The sequence below is a fragment of the Mixophyes fleayi genome, chromosome 4 (assembly GCF_038048845.1).
Source record: "Mixophyes fleayi isolate aMixFle1 chromosome 4, aMixFle1.hap1, whole genome shotgun sequence".
In the NCBI taxonomy this organism is placed as follows: Eukaryota; Metazoa; Chordata; class Amphibia; order Anura; family Limnodynastidae; genus Mixophyes; species Mixophyes fleayi.
The window spans coordinates 230,158,617-230,176,065 of record NC_134405.1 but is presented as its reverse complement, the minus strand read 5'-3'; the positions used below and the strand labels follow the sequence as shown (position 1 = coordinate 230,176,065).

The following is a 17,449-nucleotide window of genomic DNA, read 5'->3' as shown; positions in this document are numbered from 1 at the left end:
TGGGATGGGTCCCACACACAGTGAAGAAGGGAGAATATCCAGAAGAAGAATGATTATGGTTTTTGTGGGTAAATTCGGCCCAAGGCAGCAGAAGACTCCAATTGGATTGGTTGTGTGAAGAGAAGCAACGAAAAAACAATTCTAAATCTTGATTTACTCGCTCCGTCTGGCCGTTGGTCTGTGGGTGATACCCAGAGGAGAATTTAAGGCTGATACCTAAATCCTTGCAGAAGGCTCTCCAGAAGCGAGAAATAAACTGGACGCCACGGTCAGAGATTATTTCCAGAGGACAACCGTGGAGGCGGAAGATCTCTTTAATAAAGATTTGTGCTAGTTTAGATGCAGTAGGAAGACCCTTTAGTGGAACGAAATGGGCCATCTTAGAAAATCTCAGTGGCGCACGCAGGGGGGGTTTCTGGGTCTCCAGAAACCCCCCCCCCTCCGCTAAAAAGTGCCATACATGTTGGTACTGTAGTATACAGCAGCCGCGGCGCTGTCTAAGAAGCGTCCGCGGCGGTGCTGTATTGTATACAGCACCGCCGCGGACGCTTCTTTGTCAGCGCCGCGGCTGCTGTATACTACAGTACAGCTGAAACGGAGCTGCCGCGCATGCACGGCAGGTCTCTAGGATTTTATTTTTTTTGGGGGGCGGAGGAAACAAATCCTACGTGCGCCCCTGAATCTGTTGCAGCCGTTGCTTGGTGGTAAATCAGTGATGAAATCCATTGATATGCTAGACCAAGGATGATCAGGAATTGGAAGAGGTTGTAACAGTCCTGCGGGAGGTTGCCTAGGTACTTTATTCTGAGCACAAGTAGTGCATGAGGCTACAAACTCCCGGACGTCAGTACGGATAGTGGGCCACCAGTAATGTCGAGAGAGTAGCGAGAGAGTTTTCTCTGATCCGGCATGCCCAGCAAATTAAGAGGTATGTGCCCAACGGAGCGCCTTCAGGCGTAGGTGTGGTTCCAGGAAGGAACAACCGACAGGAGGTGTCCGAGTGATCGCCACAATACATTCAGGGGGTTCAGGCACCGAGCATCCCGAAGGTAGATGAGATTCTTGTGATCGGTAAGGACAGTGACCAGGTGTAGAGCACCCTCCAGAAGATGACGCCATTCTTCGAGTGCAGACCTCACTGCTAATAACTCTTTATCTCCAATGCCGTAGTTAGACTAGAGAAGAAACCGCAGGGTAATAGCTTGCCAGAAATGGATTCTTGCGACAAAACTGCCCCGACACCAACAGAAGAAGCATCAACTTCGACTAGAAATGGTCTCTTCTGATCCGGTTGGGCAAGCACAGAAGCAGAAGAGAAGGCTTTCTTGAGGAGTTCAAAAGCGGCGATAGCTTCCGGAGACCAAACTTGAGGATTAGCTGTCTTTCTGGTCAAATAGGTAATGGGTGCAATGATGGAAGAAAAGTGAGGTATGAACTGTCGATAGTAGTTGGTGAAACCAATAAATCTCTGAATTGCCTTTAGCCCCATAGGTCTAGGCCACTCGAGGATCGCAGGTAACTTCACAGGATCCATCTGCAGACCTACCCCAGACACAATGTAGCCCAGGAAAGGAATCTGTGGTACCTCAAAAACACACTTCTCGAGTTTGCAATACAACTTATTTGCTCGTAAACGGGAAAGGACCTCTCTTACATGACCACGATGGGTGACCAAATCTGAGGAGAAGATTAAAATGTCGTCTAGATAAGCTACTACAGAGACTTAGAGAAGGTCTTGAAAAATCTCGTTAATGAAAGACTGAAACACAGCAGGGGCGTTGCACAATCCAAAGGGCATCGCTAGATATTCAAAGTGACCTTCTTTAGTGCAGAATGCAGTCTTCCACTAGTCTCCAGAGCGTATACGAATGAGGTTATATGCTCCTCGCAGGTCTAGTTTAGTAAAGATCTTTGATCCAGTGATCCTATCAAACAGTTCAGAGATGAGTGGCAACGGGTATCTGTTTTTTTACAGTGATGGCATTCAATTGCCGGTAATCGATACACGGCCGTAATGAGCCGTCTCTTTTTTTAACAAAGAAGAATCCCGCGCCCGTGGGAGAGGTAGACTTCCTGATAAATCCACGCTGGAGATTCTCAGATATATAGGTAGACATAGCAGCATTCTCGGGAAGAGATAATGGATATAATCTGCCTTTTGGAAGTGGTTTATCAGGAAGTAATTCCGGGTCCGATGAGGAGGTAGGGTCTCGGCTGCGGTTTTGCAGAACACATCTTGATAGGAGATATATGAAGATGGTAATTCAGTCTGAGGAGATGTCAGTCAATCGACAAGGAAGAGCGGACTGGCCAGGTTTTAGGCCGGATAGGCAGGACTTGAAACATTGTGGGCCCCAAGAGGTAACCATAGCACGATTCCAATCAAATTGGGTTAAGTGAAGCTTGAGCCAAGGTAATCCTAGAATGACAGTGTTGACAGAACGAGGAAGAACCAAAAACTTGATGAGTTCAGAATGTAGCACCCCTACCGTCAGCCGAATAGGAGAACAGATGTGGGAAACCAACCCGTTGGAGATCCGATTCCCATCCACTGCGGTGAGAAATAACGGCTGAGGCAATTTTAGTGTAGTTAATTGGAGTTGCGATGCCAGAGTGGCAGAGATGAAATTTCTGGCGGAGCCGGAATCCGCAAAGGCTAAGGTCTCAAAGGGGCCGACAGATGTATCCAAGGAGATAGGCATGAGGCAATCAGTGCTAGCAGTAGTGTAGGGAGTAGTAACTCCAACTCCTAAGTCGGTCTCCCTGCCACCGACTAGGAGGGGGCATTTCCAGGTCTTTTAGTACAAGAGGATATGGTATGACCAGGGTCTCCGCAATATAGGCACAGATTTTGTTTGAAGCGTCGCTGACGTTCCTCAGCAGAAAGCCGAGATCGGCCGATCTGCATCGGTTCCTCCTGATGTACCGGATTTTGAAACATGGGAGCAAGGCGGGTAGTGGTCCGTCTGGAGGCGGAACGTTCCTGAGTACGTTCTCGGAAGCGTAGATCAATGCGATTGCAAAGGGAGATTAAGGAATCCAGATCAGTAGGAAGCTCCCGAGAGGTTAACTCATCCTTAACTCGGTCTGACAGCCCTTGCCAGAAGGCCGCTACCAAGGCTTCATTGTTCCAACTGAGTTCAGAGGACAAGGTGCGGAACTGAATTGCGTACTGACCGACTGTCAGGGACTCTTGGCGGAGGTTAAGGAGACTGGAGGCAGCTGAAGATATGCGTCCGGGCTCATCAAAGACCTTACGGAAGGCCTCAATAAAGGTAGAGGCGTTAGAAAGCATTGAGTCATTTCGCTCCCACAAGGGGGAAGCCCAGGCGAGAGCTTGTCCGGACAAGAGAGAGATAATGAAGGCCACTTTGATGTGTTCGGAGGGAAACCAAGCAGGATTATACTCGAAGTGTATAAGACACTGATTCAGAAATCCTCTGCATTTCTTAGGCTCTCCGTCAAATTTATCCGGCGGGGAAAGTCTCAAAACAGCAGTGGATGCCACAGCAGGAGAGGAGGAGGTCGCTGCAGCAGCCGAGGTAGTCATGGGAATATTCTGAGCTGAGGTCACAGAGGTCTGGAGGGTCTCGAGACGTGCGGCGACTCCTTGAATGCAATGAAGCAACTGCGCCTGCTCAGCCTCCTGTTTTTCAACTCTGAGCCAGGTGGAGTAAAAGGTCTCGTGCAGAAGGTTCATTAGACGACTCGGTTGACATGGCCAGAGCAAACTGTCACAGAGGTGACTTCAGTACCTGCAAGTATTGGCACAACTACACAAGGAGGCGCGGAGTCTAACACGCCGCCGGTATTCACCAGGGACCCCCGCAAGGAAGTTTGGACTTCGCGGCAAGCGACGTGCAGGTCGCGGCCCTCCCAGGTAGCTACTTGCGAGGTAAAAGGCAAATCCGTAGTCGTACAAGCAGAGTCAGGAACCAAGCGGGCAGATAAGGTACCGAATCAGGAGGCAGAGAATAGTCAGCAGGCCAAGGTCAAACCGGAGTAACAAGTCAGGACACAAGGAGAATCCAAAAGCGAGGTCAGGAAGCCGGGTTGGTAACAGGAAACAAACAGGCAGGATATAATATAGGTATCACAGGAACGCTGGAGGCTAGATAACTAGTTGCTCTGGCATCCTAGTGATGTCAGAGCAGAATATATATATAGGAAGTCCTTATTCCTCATTGGTGGGCAGAGATTCGGCGGTCAGACAGGCTGGCTGCCGACAGGAAGCTTCAGCAGCGCGTCCTGTTGTCATGGCGACGGGCGCTCATGCGCACCACGCCGCCGGAAGACGTGTCTCCGTTGCCTAGCAATGGGACGCTCAGAGGAAGACAGACGTCCGTCCCTGCTTAGCGTGGAGGCGCGGGGACGGCGTCTGACAAAGCTCTTTGGAACCCCCTCAATTGAAACTGAGCAAATTGAACCAATTCGAAGGTTGACTTCATCTCTCCTAGGACTTTCATGCTAAATCAAGATTCATATGAGAGTCAACAAAAACATTAGTCTCTGTAATGAGAACATTTTGTCTTCAGTTAAGAAAACTTTTGTTTGACTGTTGTCAAAGAGAAGACCTAGTAAGATCATCTGCTGCATGGGATTTTTGATAATTGATGAAGCAATCATGTGACTGTAAAATCTAGGCAGTCCATGGTGTATGGGCCCGAAGAAAAGTCGGAGATCCTGCCTTGATTAACAGGTCTCCCAGATAAGGGATGACTGTGACATCTCTGGCTTTCAAGAGAACCACCATTGTCCCATGATCTTTGTAAAGACACAGTGCCATCGCTAGCCTGAATTGAAGGGGCCGAAATTGATAATGCTGATATCGGAAAGTGAATCTGGCACAATTTGGGTCTCGACAATCTTAAGTATTAAGATTAAAGCAAGTCTTTAGGGCTGAGGCAAGGTGACCCTTCAGTAGCATCTTCAGGAGCTGGTTCCAGACAGAGTCAATGTTACTAATCAATGTTCTGGAGCTAAGAGCGGGCTTAAATGCTCATGTGAAAGTTAAGCCTTTTCCAAGAGGAAAGCTGCTAAACATTCAATCCGACAATGGCACAGTATTGGCATACGTCAACCACCAGAAAGACACAGAGCTCACTACTAACTGACGATGAAGGAAGTCAAAGGGATAATGCACTGGATGTAACTAAACATTCCAGCAATCTCAGCATTATTCAGTCCAGGAGTGTACTGTGAAGCAGATTTTACCAGCAGGAATGCTCTACATCTGGAGGAATGGTTTATCGACAGGTATTTCTAAAAATAGCGAAATGGGGTGAATCAAATGTTAGCATGATTACATCTCGGTTCAACCACACAATAGACAGCTATTGCTCAAGGACAAGAGACTCAAAACTGTTTCTAGTAGATGGAATTTTAAACTTGTTTACCTATTCCCTCTGGCAGCAATGCTAGGAAGTTCTAAAGAATAAAAAAAGGGAAGGTGTTCAGGCTTTTCAAGCTATGATCCTCAAGGCTAAATCTTTCAGATAATGTGGTGCTGAAAGCTAGAAAACCATCTTCAGCCATAGAGTATGGCAAATTTATATTTTGGTGCGAACAGAAGGGATTCTCAACACGTTCTTTTAAAATTTCCAGGTTCATTCAGTTCCCTATAAGTTCAAGTTTCCACTTTATCTATTTTTTTCAGAAACTACATGTTCAGCCCCAAAAAGGGGATACAGAGGTGTAGGAGCCCAGGCTTTATTGGTTCCAGTGTCCCTCAATGCACTTTGAGAAAAGGATTTAATATATGTACAGAAATACCGTTTTTTTTTATCCCTTTCATGTCACATTTTCATTCAACCACTGGAGAATTTACTACCTCGCAGAGAGATTGTTAAGCTGTCTAACTGCATTGCTCTGAGTTAGTGCCCTGTGTGAGTGTAACAAAAATGTTAAATAGTGAAAACTCCAGTAGCAAACTATTGAAATACATGTGTCAGATGAAAAGAAGAAGATATTGTATCAGAATAAGATTACCTGTATCAGGTGTTGCCACATTTATTCCCAGATGTACTCCAACACAAGGAAAATGAGGAGAACATGTCAGCACACATCTATTATTGGATTTGATTTCAATCCCATGAAATTTGTAGTGTATGTTTGCATGTGTTCCCAATGGGTCCCTTGTTCCAAACACATACTGGAAGTTTAATTGCCTTCTAATTAAATTAGCCCTGTTGTTTGTATGTATGTAGTTGGGAAATGAGGTTGCAATATCTGGGGTTTGATGTACATTAATAAACGTATTTGATTGTACAGCACTGTGTAATATATTTGTGATATATAAATGTAGGATAATATTAGAACATGGCAACATTATAATATAATAGCACACAATATGAGACACTTGTAGTACATATAATATGCACAGTACATCTCATGAAGTGCTATGTTCCATTTGGTAACCCTATGACATGGTCCTAATATGTGTATTGAATCGCAACACTGTATCAGCATTAACTGTATTTATTATAATAGAATTATTGTGCTGGGGACACTTTAGAATGCACAGTAAAATGCAAATGCAGTCTTATAACTCTATGGTGAATTATGGTTGTTGAGTGCACTTTCTGCTGCAACTTTACTTTAGGGTTTTAGTGAATGTTTATTTTTTTCTGAAAGTTGATGAGCAGGATTGAGTTGCAATTGCTGCAAATATGTGCTGTGTAAAACATTTACAAATTTGTTATGTAGGATATGTGTATTTTATTTTTATTTTTATTTTCTTCTTGCTAATCTGTCCTTTGTTTCACAATATGGACTCAGGAGAAAAACTTCTACAGAAACCTGAAGGTTTGTGATAAGACTACATTTGCCTCCAGGGCCAGGTCCCTCTCATTTTCCAGAAGAAAAATTGTTCTAAAACGTGACCCCAGGCCAAATGAAGTCAAAGAGAAACATCAGGCAACTGAAAAATATGACCCCGATCGCACTTCTTCTACAGTGAGATGTGAGATATGTTTTCCCTATAATCTGTTTTTCTCTCATGTGTCAGGAGTTACAAAGAATTTCACACTACATTGCATAACTTCCATGTCTGTGGTCTGCACTGTTGATAAAAGCTGCTCTAACCTTGTGTACCTTTAAAATGAAACATTTCAGATAAAGGGGAGTTTAAGCTGTGTGGCTTTAGAACACGTACCCATTGCTGACCTCATTGGTGGCAGATTTAAGTTAAATTGACAGCTCCCACTTGTGTGAAGCACCAATATATCAGAACTGCATTGTTCCAGTTGTTGGTTAAACATGCTATTTCAACATCAACATTTATATAGCGCCAGCAAATTCCGTAGCACTTTACAATTGGGGAATGAGCTTATATCTTGACTTCTTAGTTTTCTGAAGACCAGTCATCCTGAACATGCTTGTACATTACGGTTCCAGACATGGACAGGTCAAAGTTAGGGCAACACCTACACAAGGACTGTCAACCTTGTACGTACACCTAAATAAAAATAAAATAAGTGAAGCTAATGACATTTGTGGCATATGTCATACTGTATGGAAAACTGTGTTGACGTACATCATTATCTTCACAAAGTACAGTTAATAAAGGATTAAATATTTGTTTAGGTTACAGATTTGGAAGGGAGTCTTTAAGAGAATACATGGAACAACAAAGAGACATGTTTCGGGAACAGGTATTTTTTCTTACTAAAGGGTCAAATAACAAACAATGAAAGGAGTTCAAATGAAAATAAATTTAAATATACTGTCCACTCAAATTACATTGTTTCAGAAATTGCAATATCTTTGATATAAATAAACTTGGAAATGCTGTGAGCTCACAACCTTGCTTTTTAAGTTGACTGCTACCATATCTCACATGTAATTAAGCCAATTATTACTACCGATGAACCACTTTAGAAGACACGTTTTTACTGCCAAAATGTTTGCTGGAGGTTTCGATGCACATTTTGCAAAATGCTTTCCTTACTATATATAGTCACAAACCTTAATAATATTTGAATACATTTGAAACCTTTTCATTGTTTGTGTTATTGACGTGTTAAGTACAAAATAATATTTAATAAGTGAATAATTCAGTGTCTGTATATACTGTTTATCTGTAACTTTCCCTGTTTGCACTGGCAATTCCATCTACTAAGTCTTAGAATTTCTCTGTTTGTTAGCTGGTAATCGTGATCTGCTCCCACCCCCTATTCCGCAACATTAATAATATACACATAACTAAACATAATAAAGAAAGAAGGTTAGCACTCAACCAGTTATGCAGCTTGTATGTGTATACATCCTCATAATACTTTACATGCAGTACAATAGTGACTATTACATCTAGGAAATGATCAAAGTCTCCAAACCACACCATTGCCTTTATTTAAGGCTACTGCTGCCACTATGTGACCTAAGATGGTCGCGTAGAGAGGGTATATGGGCGGCTGGGCGCCTAAAACACTGAATGAATAGCACAATGTCAGAACTTTGTCCTGACCGTGGGAACAGATAGAGGGTATGACCAGGGCAGCGTAAAGTAAGAGCTGCACGCACCTAATACTAGGGTGAGCAGAATTTCAAGGCTAGGTGGATGGGGAGGGAATTGGACAGTGTTCCCCTTTCCATGTCAGATCTATGGGTATAAAAGAAGGCGCACTCTGCAAGGAACGGCCCTAATCCTGCTAAACTCCTCCAGTTGGCCAGAGCAAACTTCACATGCACCCCCACATACTTTATAATCATTTTATTCCTAAATCACACATTTCTAATAACTATAATGCACTACTTTCTTTTTAAGAACTTTTTTTATGGTTTCCATCACACAACATACAAAGTCCATATATGAACATTGGAGGGGCCAAAGAGATTGACAGCTTATAATACAAACAAAGAAGATGTAACAACCATTCATAGGACACATATATAATGAAAGTAGATATGTGGGTCTAACATTTATGCATCTGGCCTGGCAACGAACAGGTGGAGCTAAACAAAAGCAGAAGATACAGGGCTGTGATGATTTTTCTATTTATTGGGGGGGGGGGGAGGGGGGCGGTGAATAGGTGGGGGTTAGGGAGGAGGGTAACTGAGGCCTAATACGGGGCCCTTGGCGGCCAGTGGGCACCCATAGGAGGACAAAATGTGGGGTGAGCCAGCAATCCTATGTTTAGAGGAAGAGGGCTGATATGTCTTGAGTACAGTTATTGGGCAAATCGGGAGCAGAGGGACTAAATAAACCATTCACACCAAGTTTGGGAACATTTTTGGGACTTCTTATTTAAGTACGCAGATATTTTTTCCATGGACGCCAAATACCATATTTTGTTAAGGAGTTGTTGCCTAGAGGGAGGATCTGGGTTTTTTCAGTTCTTTGCAACCAAGCATCTGGCTGCATTGAGGATCTGTACGGATAGTTTCTCAGGATATTTGTACAGGATATTTAGTGAGGAACCCAGGAGTAAAGACCAAGGGCATTTGAAGATTGGGACTTTAGTGATATCACTGATCAAGGTGGCCACATCATCCCAAAAAGGAGCAAACTTCGGGCTGGACCACCAGATGTGTAGGAAGGACCATTGCTCCCAACAACCTCACCAAACAAATCAAAAGGTGGTATCTCATATCCTTTTCATCTGGGTAGGAACCAGATACCATTGAAAGTATATTTTATAGGCATTTCCTTTTACAAGGGTTGAAATAGAGGTCTTGGAGAGCCTTTCTCTAATTATTGTCCAGGTGTCCTCATCTGGTGGCCTGCCCAAGTCCGCATCCCATCTGATTTCATGTGGTGGTCTGTTTAGAAGTGGTGAGGAAATAAAATTATACCCCTTTGAAGGGGCGTGTGAAAACATAGAGACTCCAGTGAGGATAAATATTTTCTTATATCAGGCTTAGGAACTGAATCAACATAGTGCCTCACTTGTTGGTAGGCAAACGGGCTACAGCTGGAAAATTAATTTTTTCTTCCAGTGTCGGCAGTTGAATGCATTGGCCCGAAGCCAGAATATATCCAACCATTCTGATTCCCCTCTCCTGCCAGGATACAGAGACATTGCCCAGGGGCAAAGTCAGGGTTGTCCCAGAGAGGCGTTATGGGGAAGAGCCAAAGGCGGTCTCAAAATAAAATTTACAATGGAGGTGAAAGAAGTGATTGGATGTGATCTTCGTAAAGAAGGTCTGTCGCATGCCGAACACTCTGTGCTGATCCCAAAAATGATACTTTGCAACAGGAGGACTCCAGATCTATCCACAGCGGACCTTGACCTCTTGCGAACCATGCTACGGTTTGACTCAGATGTGTAGCCATATAATAGAAGCGAACATCTGGAAAGCATCTGCCACCATTAAATGTCATTCTACGCAGGGTAGTAAAGCTGGTGCGCAGGGGGCTTGCATCACCATACAAATTGGGAGAACCAGCGGTGTACCTGAATTAGGGTAGGCCGGGTACCTTCACAAGAAGGGTCTGAAAATATAGACAAGGCACGGCAGAATATTCATCTTGAGGCTGCCCAACCAAGCAGATCCAGCTTAGTTATTTTAATAATTCAAGGAAAGTTTTTCTACATACAGAGAGTCATTTCCGTTAAAGTTGCTTTTAATGAGTCCTAAGGTTGGGGATGGCAAAAGGGGAGCAATGGATTCAGTTTTTGAAAGATTTATTTTATAACCCAAAATGGATTCATAAGTAGCGAGGCTATTAAACAGGTTTGGAAGAGAGATGTAGGGGGAAGTCAAAGTGAGAAGGATATCAGCCGCGAATCGGTTGAGTGTGTATTCTTCAGAACCAATTATGACACCTTGGAAGATGAGTATTTTGGCCCTGTCAGTTGAGATCTCTGGGCTCCTTCTCACCTCTCTGAGTATTTGTTCTTTCGCCTTTTAATCATTGTGGCAGAGAATAACATCTCTCGGGGTGTTGGTATCCTGCGATTGGGGGTGGTGTGCCCGGTGAGCTCTATCCAGTAGAAACAGGTCATCTGAAATCGAGGAAGTCAGCATACGGAAGAGGTGTAACAGGTAATGCTCAAGTTGGGGACCTTCACTGATTCAGGGATATTATGGATTCTAACATTGTTGCACCTGTCCCTGTTTTCAGCATTCTCCTGTTTGTCAGCAAGCGACAGGAGATGGTTAAGTATGTGGACAAATTCTTGCTCTGAACATTGTTGGAATTGGATGATCTCCTCCTGTGTTCTCCTGATGGAGTCTACATGGTCCGCAACCTCAGAGGAAAGGGTGGACATGGCTTTGGTGACCTCATCCTTGATGGTTTGTTTCATATAATTCATTTCAGAAAGGAGGGCAGCAATGTCTGCTTTGGTAGAGTGGGCAGAAGGGTCATCCACCGTAGGGTCCATATCAGAGTCACTCCCAGAAGGGGAAGGAGGTGATGTCCATCTGAACAGGTGGGTTGGCTTGTAGTAAGATATTTCATGAGAGTCTGACAGCTAGATTTCTTATTTTTTGGGCATTCTTGTACTATGGGGAGAGAGAGTTAGAGTGAAAGATACAAAATCAGTATACAGGTAACGTTCCAATAGCAAATGGTCCACACACAGGTGAGAGGAAAGTTTCCACATCATAGTCAGGCGATTATCTAGAAGCGACCTGAGAGGTTCCACAGAGCCACAGGGCTAAGGGTAGAGTAAACGCCTTTGGTATTAATACACGTTGGAAGGTGATAGTGTACACTGTTCACTTGCAGTTTGGTTTGTAAGTGTTGAAAATACAGATTGTAGCAAGAGCTCTATCTGCTGATAGCACAGCAGAACTGCAGGATTCCTGCTTAGACTGTAGCAGAGATTGCAATGAGTCTCTCTGGCAAGACAGTGGGGATAGCATGCTCAGCTATGCTGATTGAGAAGTACAATAAACTGAGATCAGAGCAGGAGCTTCCCCTGCTGGTGACACAACAGCACACCAGGTCCATGGCTTAATGATAGTCACATAGCCGCCATCAGAGGTTGGAGTTCAGCATTTGGCCTTTAGTTTTGCAGAGGGGCACATAGAGTGCAGGGGTGGGCCCCCTTGAGATGGTAGTAATATAGAAGGTCATGTAGGGAGAGGACACAGAGTCTGGTGTGGTAAAATCAAAATGGCTCACCCGATGCTGGCATGTGTACAGGAGCACTGCACCCTGAGATACCTCGTCATGGAACAGCTACGTGTGGAGCCACCGGGGCAGAGATTGTTGGAGAGTATGGCAGCTGCCGAAGGAGCTTGCAGATAAGGCTCAGGTCCTCCTGACCAGCGCCAGTGTCATAGAGGTCATAGGGAGTCTGGGCAGTAGAGGTTCGCACTCTGATGGTGGTGCAGGCGCTAGAAAGACACAGAGTTCAGGACCAGTGGCAGAGTGTAGATATGGAGGTTGGAGAAGATGACTGCACCAGAACTCCAGGCAGTGCCTGCCCCAACTCCACAGCAGGGTCCAAGTGATCGGGGAGAGGCACAATTTGGGGCCCTGTCCGCATCTGGGGAGTGAAGGGAATGAAGGGCCAGTTTGCCTCACTGTACGCCCGGGACATCTGCAGTGTACCAGCATGATGAAGCCGTGTTGTCAGTCAACGAACCCCATGGCAGGCGTGTGTGGTACGCGTGCAAACCTTGGTGCAGATCGGCAGCAATATTATGCCCATTCGGGGCCAGCCCAATGGCCGTGAGGCCTTAGCTCCAGTGGTGGGAAAACAGAGCCAGCTTCCAATACTTGATTGTAGGTGGTTGACATAAGACAGAAACTCCACCACAGGCTGCTCTGGTGTTGTAGGAGCAGATTGGAGGTGGTTGAGGATAGAAAAGAGGAGAAATATCACAATGGTGAGGGATAGAAGGAATTCCACACAGGGAGCCCTGGTTAGAAACGTCTGACACCAATGGCTGCCAGGCCACGCCCTCACTGATTTGTTTTAAATAATATATCAATAGAGAGACCTCTGATCCCTTTACCCCTCATTCATCTCTCTCTTTTGCACATAACTGTTTTCACCTCAGTCCTGCACTACTGTGACCCTTCAGTGGGCCAAATTGTACCTTTACCTTCACCTTATCTTGCCCTAAACTGTCTAATTGTTGTCTTAAGTTTTCAATAGCTATGAAACAAGAAAAGATAAGAACTATGAAAACAACTGTGTCAGAAGAAGAGAAAAAAATCAGTGATGCTAAGCAAAAACTCAAAAATAAGACTCTGACATTTGAGGCATTGTTGGCGGAAAGTGCTAAAAGATCAGTGGAAGCCTTGAAAATGTAAATATATTTATTATTTTGGTTCTCCAATGACACATTTAGATAACCAGCTTGTCCTAATTCCATGATACTCTTTCAGAGCAGACCAACAAGCAAAAGCCGTGCTGGAAAAGAACACAGAGATCCGGACAGCCTCTGCAGATATTATAGCAATTAAAAGGTAAAGATTAAAAGTACAATATATGAATGGGGATGTCTTTATAAAGTTATGGCCATGAATACTGCCACTCTTGCATCTTATCCAAATAAGTCACAATTTCCTCTAAACATATATTGAGATTTACAACAGTATTTAGTCTCCTCAATTATTTTTTTGTTTACATTATATAGCCTCAGTTTTTTATTCTGAATTGAATACTGTATATCCTTTTTAAATCAGAAAATGAGAAGAAAGGGCATTGACAAAATTGTTGACACAATTGACTTAATATATGGTAGCTACAGCCTTTGGTCAAAATAACTGCAATCATCCGCTTTCTATAGCCATTGGTGAGCTTCCTGCAAACTGCTCCAGTTCTTCACCTTTTCCCACTTGCTGTTTTCACCACAAGGGTTCTATGGCATTTACAACTGGCCTCATTGCTGGTCACTTTATCCAGCATATTGTCTTGAACCATTCCTGAGTGCTTTTTGAAGTGTGTTTGGGGTCATTCCCCATTCTGGAAGACCCATGACCCTCTCACACTGGGTTCAACATTGTGCTCCAAAATGGCCTGTAATCTCCAGACTTAACGATGCCATGCAGACTTTCAAGACAGCCAGTGGCAGATGCAACACAGCAACCCCAAAACATCACTTAACCTCCTCCATGTTTGACTGTAGAGAAGGTGTTCTTCAAATGCATCAAATTTTGCTTTTCAGAACAAACAATTGAATTTCTGCAAAATCACATTAACGTACAGGTTTGGCACATGTTACGATCCAATTGTTTTTAATCAAATCTTTTAAAAAAATAAGTGATTGCTTCGCACACATTACAATATTAAGCAGAAAGTAACTTGCAATCAATGAGCAGTGTTGAAAACTGGAGGATGGTTAGACTTTAAATGTACAATTACAATACACACACTTAGTCAGATCATTTCAGACAAATATTTTCCACTGAAGCCAACATGCCGATTAGTTAACAGTTAAGTAAAGTAGAATCAGATTGCTTTATTTTTTATTTAACAAGTTGCTTTTTAAAAGTCTTTCCCACCAAAAATGCTTTAGACACTGTGGTGTCATGTTTGAAAGTACCTCCATTTGTGTAGCATATCTTGCGTGAAATGCTCAGGCTCAGAAACGGACCTTATGCAAATGAACACAATTGCATGCAATTCATATCTGAACGAAAATGACACGATAGCCTACGACTTGAGGGGCAGAACAAGGGTGGGAAGAGCGGACAAAAGTGAGCCATGTACACTGAGGGCATGCCAAGGGCGTTTAGATGCAGATGCAGCCGATTCAAGTTCTGAGTTTCTCGTAAGTATGCTCGGTTTCAACCGTATCACTTGCACCAGCTGCAGGGCAGGTGTAAGTGTGGAATGATAGCGATGGTCTTTAAAAACTACACGCATGCAGGCCACTAGATAGCACACAACATGTGTATGCAAGGAAGATACACAATAAAAAGCAGTGTATGCACAGTATGCATTAAAAGCATCTTTATTTATGTATTTAATGTTAATATATATATATATATATATATATATATATATATATATATATATATATATATAGTCAAGTCCATAAATATTGGGACATCGACACAATTCTCATATTTTGGGCTCTATACACCACCACAATGGATTTGAAATGAAACTAACAAGATGTGCTTTAACTGCAGACTTTCAGTTTTAATTTAAGGGTATTTACATCCAAATCAGGTGAACAGTGTAGGAATTACAGGGCTGCACAGCCCTGGATCCAGGAACAGTCAGTCAATCCTGATGTCTGTTGCCAAAGAGTGTGCCTGTTCCTGAATCAGAGGCTGCTTTTATGTTGTTAAGTTTAGAAAAAACACTGATGTCACAAAATATACACAGATAACATTAAGAGAGTTCATCATTGGTCCAAGGTTTATGATGCTCTAGTAGACTGCTGGTCATAAGTCAATACATTTGATCTTCTCCCAAAGGAGGGGGCAACTCACTTCAACTGTTGCCTACGTGTCTTCCTGCCGAAGAACCGATTTAAACTGACCCATAAGAAGAGTGCTTTTGTGTATTAATCTCATATTGCTCATAACTAGCGACTGCTAGATGCGATCGCTACTCTGTTGAAACCAGGTTACTGCTGGTGAAATAAGCTTTAATACGAGACCAAACTCTTTACATTTTAGAGGACCTGAACCATAAATACCTTTATTGTAATACTTTAATTCATTTATTAAACAATCGAGTGTGAATTGGAACTTTTAGAAAGTGTGTATTATTTACAAGCGAGAGTGTGAATGTGTGCGTGTGTGTTATTTATCTGTGCCATTGTGTCCTTACACGTGGCGTACTAATCGCAATCGAATGGTAGACAAATATTAATTAATTTACTCGACTTCATCCAATTATTTGACTTCCACAATTTGAATACGGTCTGAACAACGCTCCTGTTTCACTCACCTTTTAAAACGCAACTTACATGCATGCTAGATCCGAACATGAATTGGACCCTTTATATGTAAATAGTAAAAATGTAACATGTTTTGATGTTTTCTTTTGTGTCAATCTAAGTTGTGTCCATTTTACTTCTTTACCATCAAAATTTCAACTTTTAAGTTGTCAAACTGACATACAAATTGTACTGTACCCTAAATTTTTAAGTCCCTTTTATTCCATTTTCCCTTAAGTCTTCTTTTTATAGAGTAACCCCCAAAGTGTAAGAGCACATTCTGATGTAGTGAGTTTACACAAACACCATCATATATGATTGTTATGAAGCCTGCTTTTGTGGATTTGAATGACTGCTCTTTTCCTGCCTCCCAGTGACATTAGAAAGTGTGAAGCAGTACTTAAAGAGTACAAGCTCTATGAAGATTTCCTCAAGACAATATCTCCACAAGAATGGCTGGAGACTCAGATTCAGAAGAAAATGAACAGAGAAGCTGTGAAGAAAAGAGAGAAAGCGAGAGAAAGGAAACTCTCCATGCTTTTTCCACCAATAACAAACAGTATGATTTTGTTTTGTACTCTGTAATAGTCCGTTTCTTAGAACTACTATAAGTTGATCTGACATAGAGACAACTGTAACATCCAGAAAGCAGGGAGCAACAGTATGCAATGGGCATGAGACACAAATTGTAGTCAGAAACAGGTCAAGGTCTTGTGTTCTTGTTCAGCTTCCTGCTCCTCAACTTGTTCAGAGATGACCAGAACAAAGTAAGCAATGGAACATCAGCAGGGTCCATGGCCTGAACAGACTGTCGCAAGTACTAGTAGTGGACTCGCATTTGCTGCTAGTGGTTGGCACTGGCCATTTGAGGTATGGAGTTTAATGGAGGTCCAGGCTTCCCCCACAGGGCAGCAGCTGATGAATGAGAGAGACATACTGCATTGTCGGTGGCATGTAGCACAGATTCGGAGTCCATTCATGACAGTATATAAGGTCATTAGTAAACAAGAATGATCAACAAGAATGATCACAAAACAGGCTGATGTTGACAATGGGTAGAGAAAACTATATACAGTTGATGCACAATGAGTTGTCTAGCTATGGATACTTGTTCAGCCACAGTGGGACTGATTGCCTTTAACAGCCAAAGTGCGTGACATTTGCAAGCTTGTGCTTAATGTCAAGAACTGTGACTATATTGGCACTAGTGTAAAAGATAAAGAGAGCTGGTAATAGACAGGCACCTTAGACACTGCAAGTATAGTAAATTGGAGAGGTATGTGACAACTTGGTTGTTCCCTCCAATTTCTCCGACTGCTATTCTCATTATGCCCTCCTCCATGTATATCTGTATCCAATGTGCTAGTATCCCCTTTGTGTAGCTCATCCACTTTTGCCCGCTGTGTGTCCCTAGTATATATCCCCTCTGTCACTCTCCACAGTTGTATACCTCATTATAAATTGAGTCCACTCTATTGTATATTGTAATCATTACAGTTTATTGAGGACAGAATAGCCCTCTAGACTAAAATGGCTAATAAGGTAACTTTTTCCTTTAATTGGAGAATATACTCTGTATATCAGGGCTGGCCACCTGGGAGGTTTTATACTGGACAGCTATTCTTTGCACAAAAAACAAAATCTAGGAGGG

At 43.0% G+C, this 17,449-nt stretch overlaps 1 protein-coding gene across 1 annotated transcript in view; it reads left to right on the top strand.

Annotated features, from left to right (window-relative positions):
- The window catches only part of CCDC38 (coiled-coil domain containing 38), a 52,721-nt gene that overhangs the window by 22,456 nt on the left and 12,816 nt on the right, over positions 1–17,449 (top strand). The window contains exons 5-9 of the mRNA XM_075209424.1: positions 6,778–6,961; positions 7,585–7,652; positions 13,046–13,209; positions 13,289–13,369; positions 16,173–16,357. Coding sequence (XP_075065525.1) covers positions 6,778–6,961; positions 7,585–7,652; positions 13,046–13,209; positions 13,289–13,369; positions 16,173–16,357 — 682 coding nt within the window. The remainder of the gene's footprint in view (positions 1–6,777; positions 6,962–7,584; positions 7,653–13,045; positions 13,210–13,288; positions 13,370–16,172; positions 16,358–17,449) is intronic.